This window comes from Amyelois transitella, chromosome 14, assembly GCF_032362555.1.
Source record: "Amyelois transitella isolate CPQ chromosome 14, ilAmyTran1.1, whole genome shotgun sequence".
In the NCBI taxonomy this organism is placed as follows: Eukaryota; Metazoa; Arthropoda; class Insecta; order Lepidoptera; family Pyralidae; genus Amyelois; species Amyelois transitella.
The window spans coordinates 8,011,338-8,035,803 of record NC_083517.1 but is presented as its reverse complement, the minus strand read 5'-3'; the positions used below and the strand labels follow the sequence as shown (position 1 = coordinate 8,035,803).

Here is a 24,466-nt window from a genome sequence, read left to right as displayed (position 1 = left end):
TAAGAGTCTGGAGAAGGACTTAGCGTAACTTTCGTCCCGGTAAAGTATACTACATTTCCCGTGGAATTTGCGAAAAACCTGTATTATTTTGTAGGTAGCGCTAAATTCTCGCGGGCTGACATGTATTCTATTGTAGGTAACGCACGGACGGAGCGACAGGTAAAAGTCTTGTATAAAGAGAAAGAACTATGCAGGGATAACAAGGTGGAAAGATGTCTCTACCTTCCCGGGAAAGAACCGCGATGTTTTGTATAAATATGTGGCGACATCTCTACGCCACTCGTCACAATATCCAATCAAACAACTACTGTCAATCATCACGAAGAAATTGACGCGCTCTACCAATAGCAGCGAAGAATCTAAATCGCGATTTCAGAGATTTCACGGATACGAGTATACAACCTCCGACACAACATCGTCGGAGCTGCGGTTCCCCAAGCATAACACCTAGCCTGGCGGAAGATCTTCCCTTTGGTGGCGGTCGAGCCGAATCATCGCTCCCGCTACAAATACAAAACCTGTACCTATCCCTAGCATCGTGTACGGGCTTATCCTGGGTATCAAATCAATAGATTTTATCACCGCCATGTACTTGCCGACCTCATAATCACCTCCCAAACTACGTCGTTTATGGCTGTCGCGCCGGTGCTAATTACTACGAAAGTAGCGCCGCGCCGTAAAAGAAAATCACACATTTTTCTTGAACCTAGAACAGGCCTAGATGCTATCTCCTAATCCCATTTTTATCAGATATCGCCCAACCTCTTCCCTTATTCCTATGTTAATTCCTTAAAATCACTTCCGTGGGACCGACATATAAATTCACTTTTTTAACTTTCATAACATCAATTTTTGTTTTATCTTAAAATACTTATAAACATTTATTTTTCCAAATTAAGTTTTCTATAAATGAGGAACTTCATAATTTATTAGTAATTATAGATTAAGAAACATAAACACATTTTTTTGTTTAAAAGAAATGATTTTGTATTAATTACACTCTAATAGCAGGTCCGTACATTCACGGCATTTCAAGAACTATTTTGTAATGTGAATAGATCTTTTAAAGGAAGAAAATGCTTGGTTTTTTTTTCAATAAGTACGAGTATTTTTGATCTATGAAGATCTCCAAAAAAATATAGTAGATATACCGCATAGTTAAAATACTTTTATATTACCTTGCATTTTCAATAACTTTATCAGTAATTTATGTACGTAAATACCTGTACAAAAACTCGGCCTTCCGTAATTCTACTTTCTATATATAAAAATATACAGTTTAATAAGCAGGCAGGTACCCATTAAATAATGTATGTTTGGCATTTAATTAAGAACAGGTAACTGATAGTGAGCTGACAACATTGAATAGGTAAGGTAATTCGAATGTGTCCCCAAATTGCTCATGAATCATAGGTATTTAACCACACAGCAATTATTTTAATAGGGTGCACATAATGACACAAGGTGGTATTGAATTTACTTCTATAAAACTTCTTTCTGAAACTACTAGCATATTTCAATAAATATTATTCCCCAGGAACCATTGGGCAGATTACCAATACAAGTAGCATTTCTACTATACCTACTATTTTTTCTTAACTCTTCTTCTTCTGCCTAACGTTAAATCCCGTACCCATACCGTCCCGATCTAAACTGTAATACAAACTGTATGATACTGACCAAATAGAAGTTCGGAGGCGTAGGATTCAGTTTCTTGCCCAGCATGGCCAGTAGCCTCTGGACATGGAAAGGTGCCCAGCAGATGAAGAACGACAGCGCGACAGCAACTGAAAATAAAACAAACATTAGCTACTTCGTACACTGGAGTTGAGCTTTTCGTGTAATGGTTGTATCATTCAGAGATAGTAAGTGGCTTATCTATACCTGTCCCAAAAAAAGGGCAGGTCTTCTTCTTTTAATCAACATTTAGAATCTGCGCGGAAAGAGAAGCATAATCTTCTTACGTCAAATAAAAAAAATCAACTCCGTCGTCTTTTGTAGTTTGATGTTATGATGGTAGAACCAAAGATAATAAGGAGAATGGTCCCCAAACGATGTATTTTTACTTAATTTCTTTGACTTTATCGCGCCCAGAAAATACAATGATCACCGCAAGGAGAAATAACTGTGCAAAAGCAAACTGATAATTCCGTCCATGAAAGAGATTGCTCCAGCGATAACCAGAGCAATCCCTTCCAGTCATTCTTAGGGTGGAAAACAAATATAATTATTTCCCGGGGGATAGGCAGGCGCAACAAATATCAAGTTAAGAACGGTTTATATAGAATATCCTGGCTATAGTAAGAATATTAATCTCATCATAAACGGACGTAGAAACAAGAAAACATTGGATCAAAGTCACTACAGCTCTATGAACAGTTAGTTAGAAGGAAAGTATACGACAAGATATGGAAATATGCAGAGATCGTGGCAAGTCGAAAGATGTAGTCTCTGCCTACCCCTCCGGAAAAGAGGCGTGATTTTATGTATGTATGTATGTAAGAAATGGAAATTATACACTCCTTGCCAATAATGTCATCTATACTTATAATAAATCTGTAGAGAGGTCAATTCTGTACATGGAATATATTTTCAAAATAACTATCAGGGGGTGATTAGTGATCGATACTGATGCCAAAAATGCAATCAGTTAAATTTTTGTCTGTCTGTCTGTCTGTCTGTCTGTATGTTCTTTATAGAAACAAAAACTACTTGACGGATTTTAACGAAACTTGGTACAGTTATTCTTCATACTCCTGAGCAGGTTATAGTATACTTTTTATTACGCTACAATCACTAGGAGAAGAGCAGTGAAAGGAAATGTTGGGAAAACGGGAGAAGTTACTTGATATTTTAAGCTTCCGTCGCGTGTGCAGCCTTAATGGTTAAAGATACAGCAAAACCATGTATAACGGAAATATACTTCATAAAATTATTAAAAAATATCCCAAGACAGCATAAGTCTATCTTTTATGGTTGACTCACAATAACACGTGTAATTCCTAATAGCTTAGCAGTTCGGAGATTTCTGATTATATTTCTTTACTCTGATGTTTATAATACCAATAACACTCACACTCATTCATAATTAATAAAAATTAATATAAGTACCTATTCAATAAAAAAAGAATCATCGAAATCGATATAGGAACACCAAACTTATACATGAAATAAAATACCCTAACAAGCCATCGCGCGTAAATACTGAATCATGCTATAAGGATTATTTTTGCGTAACGGTTGCCGCGCTCGACGCGGCTAGCGGAGGCAGGGTATAAAAGGGGCAGGAGGCGAGCGCATGCTTCATGACCAAGGCAGCCAGGGGGAGACGTCACGCAGTTCTCTCCTCCAGCCTCGCCCTGAGGACGAAGCTCGGGATCTACCAAACGTACGTCAGATCCCGCCTCACGTACGCGGCCCCGGCGTGGTACGCATTCTGCTCTGAGACCAACAGGAGAAGACTCAGAGCCCAAGAGAACCAAAGTCTCAGAGCAGTCGTCGGAGCCCCGCGCTACGTGAGGAACTCGACGATGCTCAGGGACTTGAAGTAGGAGAACCTAGATATTCGAGAGGGCGGACGCGTCATCACACAGCCACCTGCGCGGCATCGCGCCGCTCCACTCCGCTCCCTCCGGGCCGTCGGGTCCTCTCCCCTCGGGAACTCCCAGTGTATGAAGACGTGAAGACCCAGGCCGTCACGGCCGCCCCATCGACCTGCCTACAGTCGTAGGCAGCGATGATGCCATTGAAGAGGGCCAAAAGCCCTGACCAATCTACTCCGACTCCACTAAGGGAGTATGGGAAGACCCGACGACGGCAAGACAGTATTGCACAGGCGTTTCAACTTTATTTTCATTTCTTTTTCTTTTGTAGTTGTAGGTACATATTTCTGGTTATAATTCTATTAGAATATTTTTTTTTAGTTTAAATAGGCACTTAGATTTATCTATACTAATATTATAAAACTGAAGAGTTTGTTTGTTTTTTTTAATGTGCTAATCTCAAGAACTACTGGTTCGATTTGAAAGATTATTTTTGTATTGAATAGACCATTAATCGAGGAAGGCTTTAGGCTATATAACGTCTAGATGCACCTATTAAACTATTAGGAGCGAAGAAATAATGGAAAATGTGAAAAAAATCGTTGAAGGAGCATCCTTGAGGGCTTCAATGATGCCCAAAATAACTATTACACGCGGACGAAGTCGCAGGCACAGCTAGTACATAATATTGCGCCATAAATTACTAATATTTAGGTTTATTGCTACCCATTCATGCTATTCGTCATATTATAGACGGGGGAACTTCACAAGCAAGGCCTTATCACAAGTAACAAATCTATGTAATGTTTAGCATTGGCACATTAAGACACAAAACTGTAATAATATGTTGTATAAAGTATACTTCCCAAATGATTATCTACGTGACTAGTTTGATAGGAAAACCGAACGCAGCTATAACATAGTTATACATTTATTTTACTGAATGTTCACATTTCCATGTTTTCTTTCACTATAAAAGCACCAGTCAGTATTTTTTGAAAACAATATAAGGAACTGATAGAAGAATCATTGGCTACATGGCCACAGAGAGATTCGAACCCGAGTATCCTGGTATGGTTCCAAGTATGGGTTTATCCGATTATACATACGACAAAAGTTGTACAAGTCTGTCGTCGCTGAATTACTCATGAAAAAACAGACCATAAACCAGGTCAGTGATTTAATGATGCCATAAAATTAGATCTGAGTCAGTTTATGACTGGTAAAGTGGTACGTCTAACGTTAAATCAATACAAATCAACACAAATTTACCTATTACTATTCACTGCGTGTAGATCATTTGAGAAATACAACACTGTACTTTATGAATGCTTCTTGCCGCAAAAAAGAACATTAGGGTGTGTCAAATAAGAATGAGTTTAGTCTTATTTTATTTTCTTCACTCTTCCAATCGCAGAATTTAATAACATGAAACTAACCTTGAATTATTTGTGCCTAAGTGTACGTAGTTATCTTATGTAATGACGTGTGATGTCTATGACTACCATGACTAGGTACGGTACTCACCTAACATTCGTATGACCCTTCTCTGCGCTCTTGCGTTTCTGTATCTGCTAGGAGTCCCAGTCGCATTATTCCGTTCTTGACTATCCACGGACGGCTTTTTCCCTTTTAACACCGAAGACGTTCTTAATTTTACTGCTATCAAAGCATATAACACAGATATAATCGTCATAGGTAGTACAAAGAAAAATAAACTGGACATTATAAAAACATGGTGAACTCCCTCACCCTTCACAGTACACGTAATTGTCTTTTGGGTGTCGTTCACGTAAGTTATTTCAAGCCCGAACTGCAAGGCCTGCGGCACGGCCGTGATCACGGCGGCGATCCAAATTGCTATAATGAACCGTATTATTCTTGATAGATTTGTCATCGTATGTGACATGAACGGACGGCAAATTGCGATGTATCTCTCAACCGTGAAGGCTGTGATAGTTAGCACGGTGGCGTTGGCCGCCGTCTCCGAGGCGAGCCCTAGCGCTATACAGTGTCCTTCCCCTAGCGGGTAATCCGGAGGGTTCCACATTCTGTGTATCTCTAGCGGCAGACCACAAATCAACAAAATAAGATCTGATATAGCAAGCGAAAACAAATAAAAATTGGTCGCCGTGTGCATCGATCTATTTCGGGCAATCACTACGCAAGTGCTAATATTCCCTAGTACACCCGCTATGAATATTAAAATATAGGCCAAGCTGACGGGAATTATAAGGTTCAGAGACTCCGGCTCGGGCATGGCAACCGCCGACGAGTTCAACATGTCTTCTAAAGATATATCTTCCGAATAGTTATCCATGATGGCCGCCGGACTTCACATTACCTGTAAACAAGAAAAACCTGTTTTAATAAACACATACTACTGACCCTAAATTAACTCGAGATTCGGATACTACTTACTATACTACAGTCATTAAACAGAGTGATAAACAAATCCACGCAATATTTCCTTGATTATATAGAAACTAATCATCATGTATTTATATCAGTATTAAAATAGATGTTTGTGTTCAGTGTCGATGGTTTTTTTTTGTAATATCAACTCAAAAGGAATTTTGTGTGATGATTTATTACTGATGGACAGCTAAAATGGAGACTTAAAAATATTCTGTGTTGTTTAAATAACTAATCAGCTCAATAATAAAGATTTCAGTTACCAAAATAGATTTATAGACACGATCAAGTCGCAGCACCCGAGCTCAAAGCTGTAGAAGCCAGGGTCGACAGATACTCGTATATCACATACCGTGCGACCTTTCTTTTAGGGGTGGAACGACCTCGATAATAGGCTGTAACCCAATGCTTCGAATGAATTTAGAGAATTTGAAAGGTTCCCGGCACCAATACAAAAAAGAATAAGATCACTCCATCTCTTTCCCATGGATGTCGTAAAAGGCGACTAAGGGATAGGCTGACAAAGTTGGGATTCTTTTTTAGGCGATGGGCTAGCAACCTGTCACTAGTTGAATCTCAATTCTATCATTAAGCCAAATAGCTGAACGTGGCCATTCAGTCTTTTCAAGACTGTTGGCTCTGTCTACCCTGCAAGGGATATAGACGTGACCATATGTATGTATGTATGTTGAAAGGCATAGACACATTGAAGGAGTAGCATAATTTATTATTCAAATTTCTTTACCCAACAATTATACGTACTAGAAAGTGATAACACAAAAATACATATAAGTCCATTTCTATGTTAATGATGAGATGATATCGATGAATTTACTGAAAAAGTTCTAAACGAATGAATTAGTTCTTTCAAGAGATATGATGTAAACAATATAAAATCTAAAAGTTCAAATTGCGATTAAAAGAGATTTTAACTATTTTGATATTCGACAGTATTAATCGAGAAGTCGAGTGGATTTATATAAGAAAAGCAATTTTATTATTCTTTTAAAAATTCTGTACTTTCTTGTATTATATAATATTTTGATACATATTACATAACATTCACTTATTATTATCAATTCTCAATCACTTGTTATTGTAGATTTATCAACATCGAAATAAAATAAATAAAATATAATTGCAAATCCATAGATTATCTTTATAAAGGAGGCCAAATGTCTAATTTTTTAAATAAAATATTTATTACTGATCCACTTTTGCACTATGAATTCTTCGCCAACGCACAAACGTAAAACTAAACTAAGGTTAATTGCTCATAAGCAAAAATCTATAATCTGCTGAAAGATTGATATTTCCTGAGATTGAAAACAAAACATTCCCAAAGAATTTCGCCTTTAATCCCAAGATAAAAATACTTTGTGATCATTGGCGTACGATATTCTCTTCCTGGACTATATCTTTAAATTCAATATTTTGATTTTTTTGCCAAAAGATACGTACTTTTTTATCGGACTAAACTCAAGACTGCTATAACTTTACACGAATACCAATAAAGGATCATTATGTTATTATACGACCAATGCAGGTAAGTAGATGTGAAACTGGAGGTTTAGGTGCGATTGGTTAAACGCAAAATCAAGAAAAGAGAAACAAATCTGTACGACACATTAAGTAGACAATCTGAACAAGTATTTATAAAGTACTGATGACGTTTTAATTATTCCTCATCAAAGTAATATCCAAATTTCGCTGTACAAATCCGGGCGACAAAGCAATTATTCCACATTTATAATTCCACTGAAAGCACGCATTTATGATTGTTTTATTTTACGGTCCGCTACACTGCCCTATTTATGGAACATGGCGCAACTTATTAACAAAGTCATTGGCGTCGCTAAGTTTGCTATTTGTTTTGTGAATCGTATTGCTATGATTACTACTTTCGAAGTTCCAAGGGGATATATAATAGAGGAGGGTTCCATATCATTGAATACATCATTTCTACTTCAATAATGCACCGTACTTATTGGCATAATTCATTAATTTTGTCTATTCAGGTATAAGTATATTATAAAATATATAGTAGTATCGTACAGTTAGTATCTCATAACACAAGTCCAAAACTAACTCGTACTTAGGGACTAACTCAATATGTATGATTATACCCGTATATTTATTTATTATTCTGTTATGTGACTGCTTCCAAGAAAATCCAAATGAAAAAAATTCGAAAACTACTGAATCTTTCACATTTACATTGGGTCGAGTGTGTTTGCATAGGATTATTTATTTCAATTAATGATTTATCAGATAAGTACTTTGATGTTCCATGGACCTTGTTCGTGTTTCCTCCTGTTACAGATGAAACGTGGTTTCCCCGTAGAATTAAATTGGAGAAATTGTATGTACACAGGGACGGAGCTTACCGAGAAATGAAACACGCAGGAAATCGAATTATTGGCTACAGCTTTTACCCGCTGCACTACCGCCGTGAATAATTAACTTACTTTATATTTTGTTTTAACTATAAAAACTAATAAATAATACCCGTATATTCGATTTAGATCTCAAAAAATTAAAAAATTAAAATGGGACACTTCATCATCAATTAATTATTGTCATATTTTATGGTTTCACAACATTGGTTGACGTCAAATAAATTACTTAAAACTAAGAGTTTACTGCCGCTTCCAAACCGTCAGTGCAGAAGAAGCGGTAACAAACTGCACTGCAGCATTTTTTTCAACAACGTCAACATTACAATTATCCAAACTTAGAATATAAATGTGGACGAGAGAATACATTGTTGTTATGAATTAACATCCGAAATTTAAATAATCTAATATAAATAGGAAATAATGTAGAGACTAATTTAAATAGTATAAAATCCGATCGTACCACTCCAAAACTGTCTGTACACATCATAAGAGACGTTTTAGACCAAATAAAAGTTTAAAACAACAACAATTATTTAAGCCCGCAGCTGCGCTCGCGTAAAAGGATAACGTCAGGTATCGATATTAAGCGGGATTTTTCGTTTCAGACACCACAGATACAACTATTTCACGTCATGTAAATTCCTTTAATAAAACATATATATTAAAATTTGATCTGTCTTACCTTAACCAGCCCTGTTCCCTTTTATTTGGGGTCGGGTCGCCTAATTTACGCCACCTTTATCTGGATTGTCACATCTGATAATTGGCCTCTCTTGAGTTATTGGGTAATTATTATAATTTGATATTTAATTGAAAATTCAAATTAGTTTATAATGCACTTGGTTAAGTAAAGGTTTTTTTACTACGTAAAAAAATGAAATTTTAAAATTTTTTTCGGAAAAAGTCTTGTCTAGCCGAGTGATACTTATTACTCAAACAAAATGCTGTTCTAAAGGACTGAATTATTTTGTCAAAAAATTATTAAATTAGGCATATTGATATTATGTGTAGGTATATCACATATTTTTTATAATATTGACGTGTTGGAAATGGAATGGAGTTAATTGCGCCGCTTTTATACTGTAAACTTGATATAAATAAATTTAGATACAAATTGACGTCAATAAGCGGTATTCTATAAGTATTTTATTTTCTGTACCATAGCTATTTATACACAAATAATATATAATTAATAGGAAAGGTTGGTTGTGATGAGTTCGTACCTGGTTTCCAATCCACCTTAAAACAACAATACTCGGAATTAAGTTAAAAAATAAATATGAGCTGTTGACTAAAAAGTGAAACAATTATTAAAGGTTAATTTTTATGACTGTTTCAAACTAATTTCGCTTGCACATTTTTTTGCATTTTAAATAGAAACCTAAAAATATTACACGTATTTTACAAATACCGAAAAATAACCGTTCAACATACAAATCGTTCGATGGGTAACAACTAGGTACAACGGCTATATGTACTATAAAACATAAATGTAGAAAATATAGTAGGTAGCTTCCATTTTCTTCAGGCGAGTAGGTATACAAAACGGAAAGAATAAAAAAGTTTGCTACCGGAACCCATTTCTTTTTGAAAATCATGTAGATAACGCAATTTTAGTTTTCATCTCCGCTGCAAATTGACCTGATAAGTTGTCTGATAAACTCTTTATAATATACGCGACAACAGAACAGAAATTCTGATTTTATTTGTCGCATACTATGACAACACATTGCAAGGGCTTCAAAGAAACGTTGGTACTTGTTAATTATAATATTGGACTTCCCAAAAACGCTTCCTAAAAGAACTGGTATATTTTTTACTGAATTAAATATAAGGATAAAGATTACGCACATTTTATTATCAAATCTAACAGGCGATCGATTGGCAGTTTTTTATTAGAGTAAAAAGTACCTGGGCGACGACGTCGCTTTTAGTTACTTGTTTGAATGAAAAAAATCCTTCCACGTATTTATATGACAAAAAATAATATAAAAAAACTCATAAACACATAAACAAATTTCCAATTGTCCATTCATCCCCAAGGCCCCTGCTATCGAGTAAACAAAACAAAAACTTGAAAATCAATGACAATAAAATGAAGGCATCCCCCAAGGCACACTGTGATAAACAAAATTACGCAATAATATTTTCTTTCATTTCGAAAACACCTCTGTCCCGTGGGATAACTTTTAATTACCCAATGCTACGGGAAATATTGCCTTAATAAATGTGATGTAATATAAATGAACGTGTACATGAAATTATTCGATGGGAAATGATAAAATATGAATGCGGGTCAAATGCATTTCCCTTTTCTTATTTACTAATAGTATTCGCCTTCGCTCCGCATGATACTCGTAGGTCCTTCTCTGTACACACTACATGTAGAACATTTCATGGGGGTCGGTCGAGTGGTTTTATTGTGAAGATATGTGTGAGATACCAAATAAACTCACTTTCGCATTTTGTTATATTATGTAGTATTAAATGGAATAATATGCAAATTTATCATTTCTTGTAACTGTCAACATCGTCTCAGGATTTCCCCATTTCCTTAGCCTCTTAAGTGCCCAGGATCTACAAACTATGGAACCATTCCCAAAAGACTATAGCTTAAAACAAGGATTTAGCAGATAACGGCATTTTAGTTATACCAGAGCAGCAGCTGTCCGCAAATGTTTTGCGAATTGCGTTTCAGCGGCAGCGTTTATAATTAAGTGGATTCTAAAGACAGCATCAATTTCGCGTCGACACGTGAGACGACCAAAAGTCTACTACTAGCTAGCGGTGACACGCTGACGCTGCGGCCTGCTGCGCATTCGTGTGAATGGTGCCTAACTTTGTTAGCTGTTCACGAGGTAATTGCTAACTCACACAAAGCGAATATCGTGACCTATTCAACCCAAAGCTCTAAGTAGGTACTTACAGACACAAAACCAAACAAGATATTTTTATTTTAGTAAATTAGACACGTCATAATTTCTTTGTGTACATTATTTATACTCAATATCTACCTACAACGAAAGTAAAATTTCTTTCATCATTACGAGTATATATGTTAATTTAATACCTTATCTATAAATATATTTCTCTTCATAACTATATGTATACATAAGCAATTTTATTACGACTGGGATATTGAAACAAATTACTAACAATAAGTAAATATTAACCTATAATTTGGTGTCTCAAGGTCCGAAGTACTTATGGCAAGTGAAATTCGTTTCACCACAGGATACCAATCTAAAAGATAGGTCGTTGCCAAACCTAAATTTTCATGTGAAGATGAAGAGATGTACATAGATATTATGAGTGATCTCAAACGTAATGATATAGCAACAAAGAACATTTATTTCTATTCTAAAGATCCGTGTGGTTCCCGGCATTTTAGAAAGGGACCACTCCATATCTTTCTCATAGATGTCGTAAAAAGCGACTAAGGGATAGGCTTACAAACTTGGGATTCTTTTTTAGGCGATGGGCTAGCAACCTAGTTGAATCTCAATTCTATTGTAAAGCCAAATAGCTGAACGTGGCAATTCAGTCTTTTCAAGACTTTTGGCTCTGTCTACCCCGCATGGGATATAGACGTGATCATATGTATGTATGTACATTTCATTAAAGTTTTTGTCAGTAAAATTACTGGTTTTAAAACAAGTATCTGGATGCCGATATATGGAACTTAAATACTTTATAGGGTCGAGAAAATTGCTTATTGGGCCAGCGTTCGGTTATAAATCGCCCCGTTAATTAACTTTATCCTTTTTAATCAATCTTGTTGTAATAAGTGTGATTAGCCCCGTGTTACCGGACCCTAGACATGGCTACCCAGCGTTCAGACATCACTGTTTTATCCAAAGTTCGTCCCTGCTGAAAAACGGGATTTAAGATGCTAATTCCAGCCTTGAGATTTATACGGAAAGTTCTTGCGCCGTTGAGGTTGCATAAGATCGCAAGGGTAAAACAGGGACCTGGATTCATGGCTAAATTCATTTATTCTTCAGATTTTATCACCACGAACTACTGTTACCTGAATCTTTGAAATATTATACTTAATTAGCATCTTTTTTACCCATCTGAATATGTATACTCGTTCTATTAGCCTATCATACCTAAATCTAAATATGAACAAACTCATTTTATAAATAACACGTACAATAATAGAATAATAGTTGTGTTAAATAGTGAACGTATGTAATTAAATTCCGTATGGTTCCTGACATTTTAGAAAAGGACCATCCCATATCTTCCCCTGGATGTCGTAAAAGGCGACTAAGAGAAAGGCTAATAAACGTGGGATTCTTCTTGTAGGCGATGCGCTACCAACCAGTCACTATTAAAATCTTCGTTGCCCGTCAGTCTTATCAAGGCTGTCGGCTCTGTCCACCCCGCAAGGGATAGACGTGGGGCAGACGTGACTATATGAATGTATGTTTAAAATGAAATACAAAGGGCAGCTATGTATTGTTATAAATCCAATTTGTAACATCATATTACACGTATACTATTGCCTGTATGAAGGCACTGAAGGAAATTGCTTCACCCGTCTAGGGTCGCCCGTAATCTTCCCATTTTATTAAAATAATCAGCTAATTAACCTTGACCAGTTATTCTCTTATTAAAGCCTAAACCCGTTGTAGAGAAATATATAAATAGAAAATATACTTAAATACTTACCTATACTTTACCTTTTATTTATATTTATATTTATATTATTAAGTATATCTTTTACAGTTATCGCACCACCCATTTACTCCAAAGTCCACCTGTTGTACATTTTATGTGCATAACGTTTAAATAATTAAATAAATCTACATACTTACATAATATCACGACTCCATTGAGATATCCATTGTGGAGTAGTCAAAGGCAAATTTAGTAAGTCAAACTAAAGTATAGCCCTGAATAGGCTGAAATATCGGTGGATTTTGATGGAAAATTCACTACATTCTGAAGTTGTTTTTTTAAAAGATTTTGTCTGTGTCTTTTATTTAAAAAAAATATAATTTCTTCGGAATCTTATTCCTCTTTTAAAGTACAGTATCCAGCAACATAGTATTACAACTTCTCCTGCTACATTGCACAGTACACTTTCCTCAAACTGGTTGCAACCCGGAAGTGTTTGTCTGTAATGAGCAGGTTCCTGCATTTTATCACTATTCCGATTGAACTTGATGTCAATAACAGTATATCTTCTATAACCCGAAGATTCTTTAGTCGGTCGATTAAATCCTGCATATAGTTAAATACAGAATATATTTTTTTAATAAATGCATTTATTGTATCTTGTAGCTAATCCACGCTTAATCTAACACTCATATTTATCATGTCCGTTAATCCCTCATTTCCACATATTTTTTTTAGATTATTAATGTATGCTAACTGGAATTAATGCGATCATACCGTTTTTCCAGACGTTTCGACCGAGTTGCACCAAGCGTGGTCACAGGATGACTATAACGTCAGGAAAAGGATATTCTCGTTGGCGTACATTAATAATCATACAAAGTTTAAAAGTACAAATTTATTTTTAGATCATTTTAAAGAACCAACCTTATCCTGCTCCGATGGTAAATTTAAAAACATTCTTCTTCAGTGTCATTCACCTTTTGTATGTATGTACTTACACATTATATACCTATACATATTAATTAACATAATGAAGTACTTTGGCACCTACGATGTCTGTCTCAGGTCACATAAGTAATTAGCGTGTTAGTTTCCCAATTACGATTGGTGAAGAAAGACATGTTTTTATCACCGCGCGGCGTGGTTAGGACGCAAAAATAGCTCAAAATAGTCGGGCGTTTGAAACATAAAATTTTAATGAAAAGAATCTGTCCTGTCATGCTGACACAGGTGAAATTATAGACAACAAATAAACTATAAGTTAGATAAATATTCATGAAGTTAATTTACAAAAAGCATTTTGTGAAGATGTATTGTTAATAATTGATTCCCAAGAGAGTTGAGCTTGACTTTACATATTTCGAAGTGAAATAAAATTTTAATAGTAATTGAAAAACCGCCAGTCTTATTACCAAATATGGGGAAAGCGTGATACGCGTAGTATTATTGAATGTTTAATTTTTTTACCACGACAACATAGCTGAAAATAAGATTATTGGAAATAGATAAATTGTAAGACTAAACAATTGTAGGAGTCTAAGCAAAGTGATGCTTAGCCAACACACGCCAAGCGCAATTTCGGCAGTGAACGTGTTTAATGACAATAGGGCTTTAGGTTAATGTTGTCACAACGCAGATAAAGAATGCATTAAAGAAAAAATCTACACACCTATTAAGAAAGGTGGTCTATTAATAGAACAAGTGTAAATTTCATAGTCTATACCTCACAAAGATTTACGAGACGGTTAAGAGTCCTGTAACCGTAATAGATGGACTTATAAGGACGAACGGTAACGAGTAGCGTAGAAGCGTCTCGTTAGTATTATAGGCTGGGCAGTGGTGTTCAATCTTTACCATGGGATGTAAGAGTAACAAAGGACCTAGTCTGTTCCGAAATTAAACGTCCTTTAACATCCGACATCAAAAATCTTCATATGGAATGACGTTAAAGATGTAAAAACGGCATAAATACTAACTAACAAGTAGTAATTCCCAATGCTTTGCTTCACCGTTTTTTCTAAAAACTGGCTACAAATCGCTATATATATCTTTAACATCTTGTATTAAATGATTCCAATTAATGCAATACATAAAAAATACCGAGAAATATCAATAAAAGAGAGATTATGCATATTAAGTATATCAAAGAAAGCAAGGTATTTCAAAATAAGAATGTTCTTCGATTATTAGGCGACAAACAAACAGATGGCTTTTTAAATTTGGGTGTGTAAGAAAATATTGTTTGACTTTAATGGTACAAAGTTTAAGTCGCATATATTACAAACGCTACTTTTATTTTCTACTTACATAAATAAAATACGTCCGCAAGCCCGTCTCACCTCTGAGAGCTCGCTTCGTTCCGTCGATTTGTCTTAGAAGCGATTTCGATGTCGGTAAGTATGAACATAACTCAGCAATTTCAAACGCCAGATTTTTTATGAATAATAGCCAATTTTATTTCTTAATTCCGAGTATTCATTTTCAATTACAATTTCACATTTCTAAGGCTACCTAATGGGATGAAAAATACGCAAGGAATGTGACCGCAGGGAGCGGCAGTTCTGCACTCCGTAGAAGGTCGCGACCCACCAGTTGGGAACCACTGGCCTAATAAATAGTGTCCCCTTTAGGCACCAAACCGTAAAAACGTTCCATTTCGTTTTATGCCCTTTGTTTTGAAATGAAGGAAGGTAGGTTTTATTGCGGGTTGATTAAGTGCTCAGATCTTTGCGTTAGTGCCTCGGTTAAAAAGTAGTGGCCACCACAGCATTCTTATCAATATAACATATTTGCTTTATTCCATGCCTCTAAAATAAATGTATGAACCCCAAAAACGTAGTAACTTTATTCATCCAAGGAATCGGTTAATTATTGCTTACTTACTACTACTACCATTTGCCCCTAACATGAAAAAAAAGGAATCTACAAAAAAATCTAGTAAATAATTAGATACATATAATTGTTTCTTTTCTATATACCTACAATGTTGCCACATCCGCAGGATCGTGGTCACAGGTGATTTCCGGGCTCCTCTCCGGAATGATAAGGACTAGTGACTAGTCCCAATTCCGTTCAAACGAGAGAGATAAATTCTTTTTAGTTACACCTATAGTGTAAATTATATTGTGTTTATATCCACGTTACATACATAACTTGTCTACAACAGGCTACAGAGGTGGAGTCGTAAAACAAAGTGATTGCGCTTTGTTTTCATGACGACTCTATAAAAGATACATTAACTATTAATCATTTAGCCAGCACAATTGCATTACTTATAAGTGTTATGCAGGTCATTGGAAAACTATCAAATAGTAATCATTTTCAGAGCCATTAAATAAATACACAAATTACACAGATTGAGTTAGTTTCGAAGTAAGTTTAAAACTTACTGTGTTAGGAGATACTACGTCAACTATTTAGATATTATCAGATTATTATTTGTATAGTATTATTTAAAAATATGGATTACCTGTATTTTATTGCTGCCCTCAATGTATGGTGTATCTTAGAAACCATATGAAGAATTCCAACAGTCTTCATATCCGTGACGTGGAAAAATATGTCCACAGATTTTTTATTATAACAAAGAGAGTTTACTTGACTGGACATTCATACTTATAACATGTATTTATACTTCGACACAGCCAATAGTTTCAAAAAGATTCTGAGGCCATGGTTAGCAGGAACTTAGATTCAGATCGTGACAGGTTGTTAAACCATTGTCTAAAAAATACAAGAATCTCAATTTCACATGTTGCGGAAACCCCAGATACAGAAAGATGGGAATCAAACCTAAAGAAACCCTGCAATAGCTTCGCCAGAAAAAGATAATTATGCGAACCTTGTATGCCAAAAACCACAGAATACAGAAATGTATAGGTATATCAGTAATCTCTGTATTCTGTACCGAAGGCGGTAAGAAGTGCCGAAACGCGAACCGCGGGCTCTGAAGCATTACGGCTAAAGTACGCAACAGCGAACACGAAACCGAATGACTCGATACTTAATATTTTACTCCGATAAGAACATTTACATACGAAAAATATTTTAATTTAATAATCGTTCCTCTCCACAATGGCATAATGGGGCAAAGTGGAATAATTCAATTGGTTTCTATCTATGTCGCGTATTCCCTGCATTCTCGGCTATTGGGTTCAAACAAAGCATGAGGGCTGCATGTAAGTGACAAATCAATGTCGAGGAAAAATTAAGCGTGGAAAAGCTTTTAAAATGTTCTTTGACAAATGTTTTTCTTTTTATAATCGGTAGCGCTGCATTACTTGCTGCTATTTTCATTTTTGTTTATGAATACAAATATTTACATATATAGAATAACGTCTGCATCCCTTACGGAGCAGACAAAGCCAACAGTTTCGCAAAGAATAAAAAGCGACGTTCAACTGTAGGTACGGCATAAAGATGGAATAGAGTTCAAGTAGTGAGGTTGCTGGCCCATCGCATGAAAATATATTTTATTTTTATTAGAAATAAATAAAACTTTTATTAATTTATTCACGAATGTGATATACTTTTATTAATTTATTACCTGTGATAAGTTCATTATTTTCTTACTTACTACTCATTCTATTTGTCTGAAACTAGTTATTTTCTACTCTAAAGCACTTTGGGGCTCTGTTCATTCCGTAAAGATATACTTGATAATATGTACATACATAATAATTGTACATATTTACTGACATTCCTCATGTTTCTGACAAGTAATTATTTCGAAATGAACTTGAACAAGGCTATTCATGTTGAATGGTCATGTATTGTAACCGGTTCGCATCGTCAGACCGCCGAAAATTAATACAATCTTAACTATTTTGTTGTTTGTGCCAGTTGTAATCTACTCGTAAACATAATGACGGATATTTCCTAGTTATCATTGTATAGACGTAGATATACCATAAAATTTGTTAAAATATGTAATTAAATCTTCTTGCGGTAACGTAAGAAATCGTGGGGGAAATCTTCAAATTCAGGCGACTTGTGGAAAAATGATCTAATAGGAAAAGTTCCCCTGCAAGGTTGCAGAGGTCTGACGGGAGTCGCCTAATACAAAGACGTCTATCCAACTAGTCCCTAGTTTTCTGTCCTACCTATTCCAGGATCGTGGTTTTAGACGGACCTTGGGCTCCTCCTTGAGAAGAGGATGCGACCGGGACCGTAATTAAGATGATTATAATCTATGATTAGGAACAATGTAAATAAAAGTTGTAAATTAATTTGATAATGCTACTCTTCCCATGTTCAAGTTATAAAACCTATGTCAGGAAGCTTCGCTCTTAACAAGCTGATATTGTTACTTATATTATATATATGAGTAAGCTTCCAATGCAAAGGCAGACACATACGTGGTAGGCAGAGACTACATGTTTCCAATGCAGTGACAAAAATAAGTAAAAGATTTAAGTTTTCGATTTTATGCCTTCAGTAACAGCTTGAGCGACAACATTAATACATTCAGCTTTGATTTATATGTAAAGTTTTACTGCATTGCTCATTTATTCATCGTATTGTATATATAAAAAATATTTTCTCAATTATACATATGGAAGTATTGATACAAACTTTATAATTTAATGTTATTCTGGGATTATGTTCAACGCGTCTAATAATTATGCTGATTCTAGAGTTGTTGCGAAACAAACTTTATTTCGTGTCATGCAAACATTCCTTTGTTCAATTAAGTTACATTACTTTGTTTTCAAAGAGCTACGCTAATATTACCTTCCAATGTGAAAGATACGTTAATAACATAAGTGACACATATAAAATAATAGTTCCTTTGAAAAAGAATATACGATCCGACCAGGCGTCAAACTATTCTTGGTTTGACTTCAAGCTGGTTTCAAGCTCAAAGGGAGGAATATAGCTACACCAGGCAGTAGGAGTCCGCGATTATGCTGTGATGAACGACGAGTTTTTATTACAATAAACATATAGAAGAGGTAGTCAGCCTGGTGCTCGTTTTATGTAGAAAAAACTTTTCATATCTCTTTACTCGCTCTCGCATCTACCTTTATCTTTCAAGAGAAAACTTGTTCATGAATGGAAATGGGCGAACTTTACCAAAAGATTCAATACAAGAATTTTCTAAGGATGAGAAGAAACGAGATGCTACAGCCACACAGTTCAGTTGTGTGAATAAAATACTGCAGTGCAGTTTGTTACCGCTTCTTCTGCACTGACGCCTTGGAAGCGGCAGTAAACTTAGTTTTTAAGTAATTTATTTGACGTCAACCAATGTTGTTAAACCATACGTTTTGACAATTATTAAGCGATATATAGTATCCTATAGTAATTAATAAAAATTTTGAATTTTGTGTCTTACCAGACTCATAAAAACCGAGTAGATAAAGAGAAGCATACGTTACGGATGTTAAACTGTGGCAGTTTGAGAGACTTCGTCTAAGATAATTTTATCTATTTGTATAATAGTGTCGTTCTAACAGAGAAACAATTCGATAGATTCGGTGCACCCGCCGCAGCATCAATAAGTATGCAAATTTACCAAGGAATGTTAATAACCCACGCTTATTCGCTATTAAATCGGCAAGCCGGTTCGAGAGCTGATGGAAGTCCCGTGGCCAAAACTTGTCCTTGGAAAACCCGAACAATTTCGACTGCAAATTATCAGATTTTTTGCGTGCCAATTTATGTTTTTTAAAACTACCTTTATCGCAGATATGATACATAATTGCGTAACACCCGCAATACGTAAGAACAATTGAGATCGAAATAACCTTACATTACGATTCCTATGGTAACCTTACGTTTCTATGGTCAGAACGCTTAATCTTAGTACGTGGTTAAAGTGAGACAGTTGCGAGAATATTTTTTGAAAGAGGTGTGACCATTTTTGAGCTTTTATTCAAAATTAACGACTTGGAACGGCCCACGTCAATTTCAACTGAATAAAACTCTGGCCTTTTGAAAAACTTACTCATGAATAAACTCGGTTTTTTCAAATCATAAATAGTCACGTGCGCAGTTATATTGGTGCACTAGGACACAATTCTATTACATTCGTTACTTTTATTTTTTTCTTGGTTAATATTTATTAGTTTATTATTTATATTTTTCGCGTACCAGCGTGGAAGAAGACAATCGGCGTCACACTGATGAAAATATAATATAAGTAATAAAATAAAAATTATTTTACACATTAAACACTACATTTAAAATTAACAATATTTTTTTAATTACCTTTTTGAAAGTAAAAGCGACAATATAGGAAATACTAGTAGCATTGTGCGGTTTCAAAAAAGTGATCTGGTTTTATAATGATTGCCCATTTTATTGGCAATAAACTGTTGCCTTGGGATTGGGAAACAATTTTAAAGGGCAAAAAATTCGATGAATGTAAGTATTCGATTACAACGAATTGGTTGAATATAAAAACGACAGCTAAAGAACGGAAGATCTATCTTCTTCTAGTTAAATAGCTAAATTGTGGCACTATTGAGAGCTGTATACTGTGGTAAGTAAAATCAGGACTGTTCTGGATAAATCATATATCCATACCTACGTCATTATTCTCGTATTATAAAAAGTTCTCGCGTAGCTAGATATAAAATGCGGAAGTATGAGTAAGTTTTTTTTGTTGAACCATGAGCCAACTAGTGGGTTCCCGCTTCTTCTCTTCCACTTCTTTTCTTCCAGCTCAGATTGTTAAAATTAAAGTTAAGTAAACATGAGATTCCCTTATTTTAGAAGCCATTTATTTTAACGTGGCCTATGGGTCTTGTGACTTTTCACTCTTTCTATCCTGTAAAGCATGCCGTGTGGTTCCCGGCACCAATACAAAAAAGAATAGGACCACTCCATCTCTTTCCCGTGGATGTCGTAAAAGGCGACTAAGGGATAGGCTTACAAACTTGGGATTCTTTTTTAGGCGACGGGCTAGCAACTTGTCACTATTTGAATCTCAATTCTATCATTAAGCCAAATAGCTGAGCGTGGCCTATCAGTCTTTTCAAGACTGTTGGCTCTATCTACCCCGCAAGGGAATATAAACGTGACCATATGTATGTATGTGTGTATGTATCCTGTAAATCATAAAGTTTCGGTTTTGATATGTATGAGAGTGATAGCTGAGTGAATAGTATAGAACTTTCATAGTTATTCTTTTTGATGTCGCAGAAGACGATCAAAGGACCAAAACACAAACAATAACTATTGCATCAAAAACTCCTAAGATTATGTTGTCTTCAGTCATAACCCGACACATTTAATACTTATTGCCTAGTCTTTGCTTAGTACCTACCTAAAGAAGTCTTCAATTGAATTAAATTAAGTTATTCTGAAAAAAATATTTTAATTTCCAAACTAATACCCTTCAACGGTTATGAATAAAAGCCAATCCAGGATCCATGATCAAAGGCATACCTCGGGCTCCTCTCCAGAGTGGTGAGGATGCAACCGTGACTAAAGCCAGGAAGAAGTTATGAATAAAAGCAAATCTTTAATATAAAACTTTTATAATACCTGTACCTACATCCTATCCGTCTCCATGTAAAGGTTAAACCCTTTTCCATTATCTAAATTGGCAAATCATCGATAGTTTAAGATATATGTCTGCTTTTCAATGTTTGGGTAAAATACGTTTCTGAAATAAACGTACCTAAGAGATAACATCTCATGAAAAGCCGGGTCTACGGTCTCTACAGACATAACACATGATATACAAGATTAAGACGTAAATCTGATTTAGTGAGTACACTCACTTCAAATAAAGGAGATTCACGTACAGTCCAGAACAATGAAAACTGACCATCGCATTTTCTGTAAGTACATAGTTTTTCTTCATACGATAAAGTATGTATGTACTCTAACTGGTCAGATCCCTTTTTTTTTCGGGTTATATAAAAAGCGAACGGAGATAAATATACTCTATCAAGTTTTTTTATACTGATTCAGTAATATTCCGAATAATATTATAAATGCGAAAGTGAGTTTATATGATTGATTCCAACCATTTTTAAAATTTTTCTTATATATATAATCAAGAGACTGGAAAAAGACATCAGATACTGTAATCTCAGACTAAAGGTAGTTCACGTGAAATTTGCGAAAGACGCGGGCGAAGCTGCGGGTAAAACCTTTTGGTACGGGTGCAATAAAAATTCAATAAATCTTTCCTTTTTGTGTTGATATGCGCAATACGATAAAGTATTCACTGTATTATGTAAGGTCGCTTTTTCCAAATTGTGTCAAAGGCAAAAGACTAATTGATTTATTTAAATCCTTAATGCTTAAATTGCGTTTTCCAAAAATGATTAATTATTTTTAGAATCTAATTGTACAACACTGCATGAGCTATACTTATGCACATATAGGTACTTACTAATAAACATATATTAGTTGCTTTTTCGCAAAAAAGAAATTATTTTTAAAATCAATTTGCATCTCGGTGGGAGATATTCGATATCATTGAAGTCGATTTGCGAGTTATTGGCGGAAACGCCATTGCGTCATCTTTGGTGAAGTCGAATTGCGTTATTTTACTAAAATATAGTGTATTGTTGATTTATGTGATTAGGATTGATCGATAAGTGTTCGTGCATAAGTGTAGGAATCTGATATGATAACTGATATTTTCTGTTGGTTTGAATTCGATGTAGAAATGCGTCAATATTATAACAATGCTAAAATCCGCATCTTTATCCCATACACCCGTTCAAGGTTTGTAATCAATGAACTTGTATAATACTATGATAATACTCTTCAGTTCCGAAGTGAGGGCCCAAGAGACAAGGCACAGTCCAAACTACTGGGCAAAGACATCAAAAATTTTGGCATAGATAAAGGATATAGAAGGATAGACAAACACTAAGAACAGATTCCTCCAAATTCTTACGGGTGGTAATAAAGTACCAGGATTTGAGATTTTGAAAACACGAAATAAAGTCCTAGTTAGTCCAAACGGGGTCTAATTAATTCTTCAAAAGTGAGTTAACACTCAATTTTGTAATGGCAAGTAAATTGGTTTTTAAATTTATACCATCAGTTAACTAAATGGTCCAACCTAAGGGTGGTAAAAAATTGTTGTTGTTTTTTTAGAAAATATCAAACTACAATTTTTTGGTGTTTTGGATCGAATGATAAAAAAATTAAGAGATTGTTTTCTCAAAGTTATGCAAATCTCCCTCATATAAATCTAGGAATTACGAACCATACACATCATCACCCGAGTTTATTCGGTTACAGGGTTCAAGGAAAAATATTAAGTATTCCATTTGTTTACGAATACCAAATGGTAAACAAAGAATGAGGGGAATCCGTATACAAAAATGACTACAAACCAAAGAAGTATGATTTAAAAATGATTATGGTACGTCAATCAATATCGACACATCGTGTTGGTTGCTTTTTTCGTTGAAGGAATTTTCCGTTAATTAAACACTTGGTATAGTAATATAACCAAAAGGGCGAAAACTTTGCGAAGAACGTTGAAACAAATCAATACATACATTTACCACATGTCAACTATCGAAATAACCTTTACTGTAATTAAACTCTATGATTAACAATCTGAGACATTAAAAATTAGGAATAAAAATAGCAGCTAACTAAATGATTATATGTGAGCTTTTAGAAATCGGTTGTGATATTTTTTTCCTTTAAATCCTTCCTTTTCCCTTATACCTAATAATTATACTTCAATATCATGTTTATATTTGTTTCTCTTTCACGCAAAAACTACTGAATAGATTTGACCGAAACTTTATTTATATAGATTGCAGAATAAAACTAATGGTACAGCGAAACTGCGGGCGGCTGCGACTTATTAGTTAAATTCTTGACATTTTTGGAACGTGTGTTTAAACGAAAGTCGGTAAATTAATTTTAAATAATATTTGTAACCATCTCTACTAATCAATAATTAAATATTTGTTGTAATATTTTATTATTTTTTTGTTTTTTTCAGTTAGGTAAGTTAAAGTTTATGTTGAAGCAAGTTTAACTTGTTTATTTGATACTGACTACATGATCCATAAACATTAGATATACCTTTAAGCTTACTCTTTTTTATACTTACACAAAATCCATTAAAAAACATCCAAAAAGTTTTTGCAATGTCAATTCACTGTTTCCTATAAAATGTTTTCATCTTTAGTCTTATTGCACTTCTCCTTACATGAATGATTTAATTATTTTTTTTATATCAACATTACACAAGAGTTTCATTCAGTTCTACGTATTTTCCGTACGCGTAGTTTTCACGCAGCAGCCTCCATCATGGCGCACGGTGGACGAGTGTTGCTCAGCGCAACCGACCCGCTACTGAATCTGTTTGGTTCACCTTGCCCTCTGCTGTGCTGCCATGACCACGCACCATAAAGGTCAATGGTAACCTTTATCATACGCGCATCCCTAATACTGGCCGGCAAAAAGCGATGAGTAAAAAATAAACATCACTACGAGTTTTTAACGTGACGGGCCTGTATAGAGATGATTACGTTTTAATGTGAG

The 24,466-nt window shown here is 35.0% G+C and overlaps 1 protein-coding gene across 1 annotated transcript in view; it reads right to left on the bottom strand.

The window, feature by feature from the left end:
- The window catches only part of LOC106132313 (pyrokinin-1 receptor-like), a 38,710-nt gene extending 14,551 nt beyond the window's left edge, over window positions 1–24,159 (bottom strand). Inside the window, exons 1-3 of the mRNA XM_013331679.2 lie at window positions 24,033–24,159; window positions 5,070–5,886; window positions 1,681–1,787 (exon numbers count right to left, since the gene is read on the bottom strand). Coding sequence (XP_013187133.2) covers window positions 1,681–1,787; window positions 5,070–5,862 — 900 coding nt within the window. The 5' untranslated portion in view covers window positions 5,863–5,886; window positions 24,033–24,159. The remainder of the gene's footprint in view (window positions 1–1,680; window positions 1,788–5,069; window positions 5,887–24,032) is intronic.
- Between the last annotated feature and the right edge of the window lie 307 nt (window positions 24,160–24,466).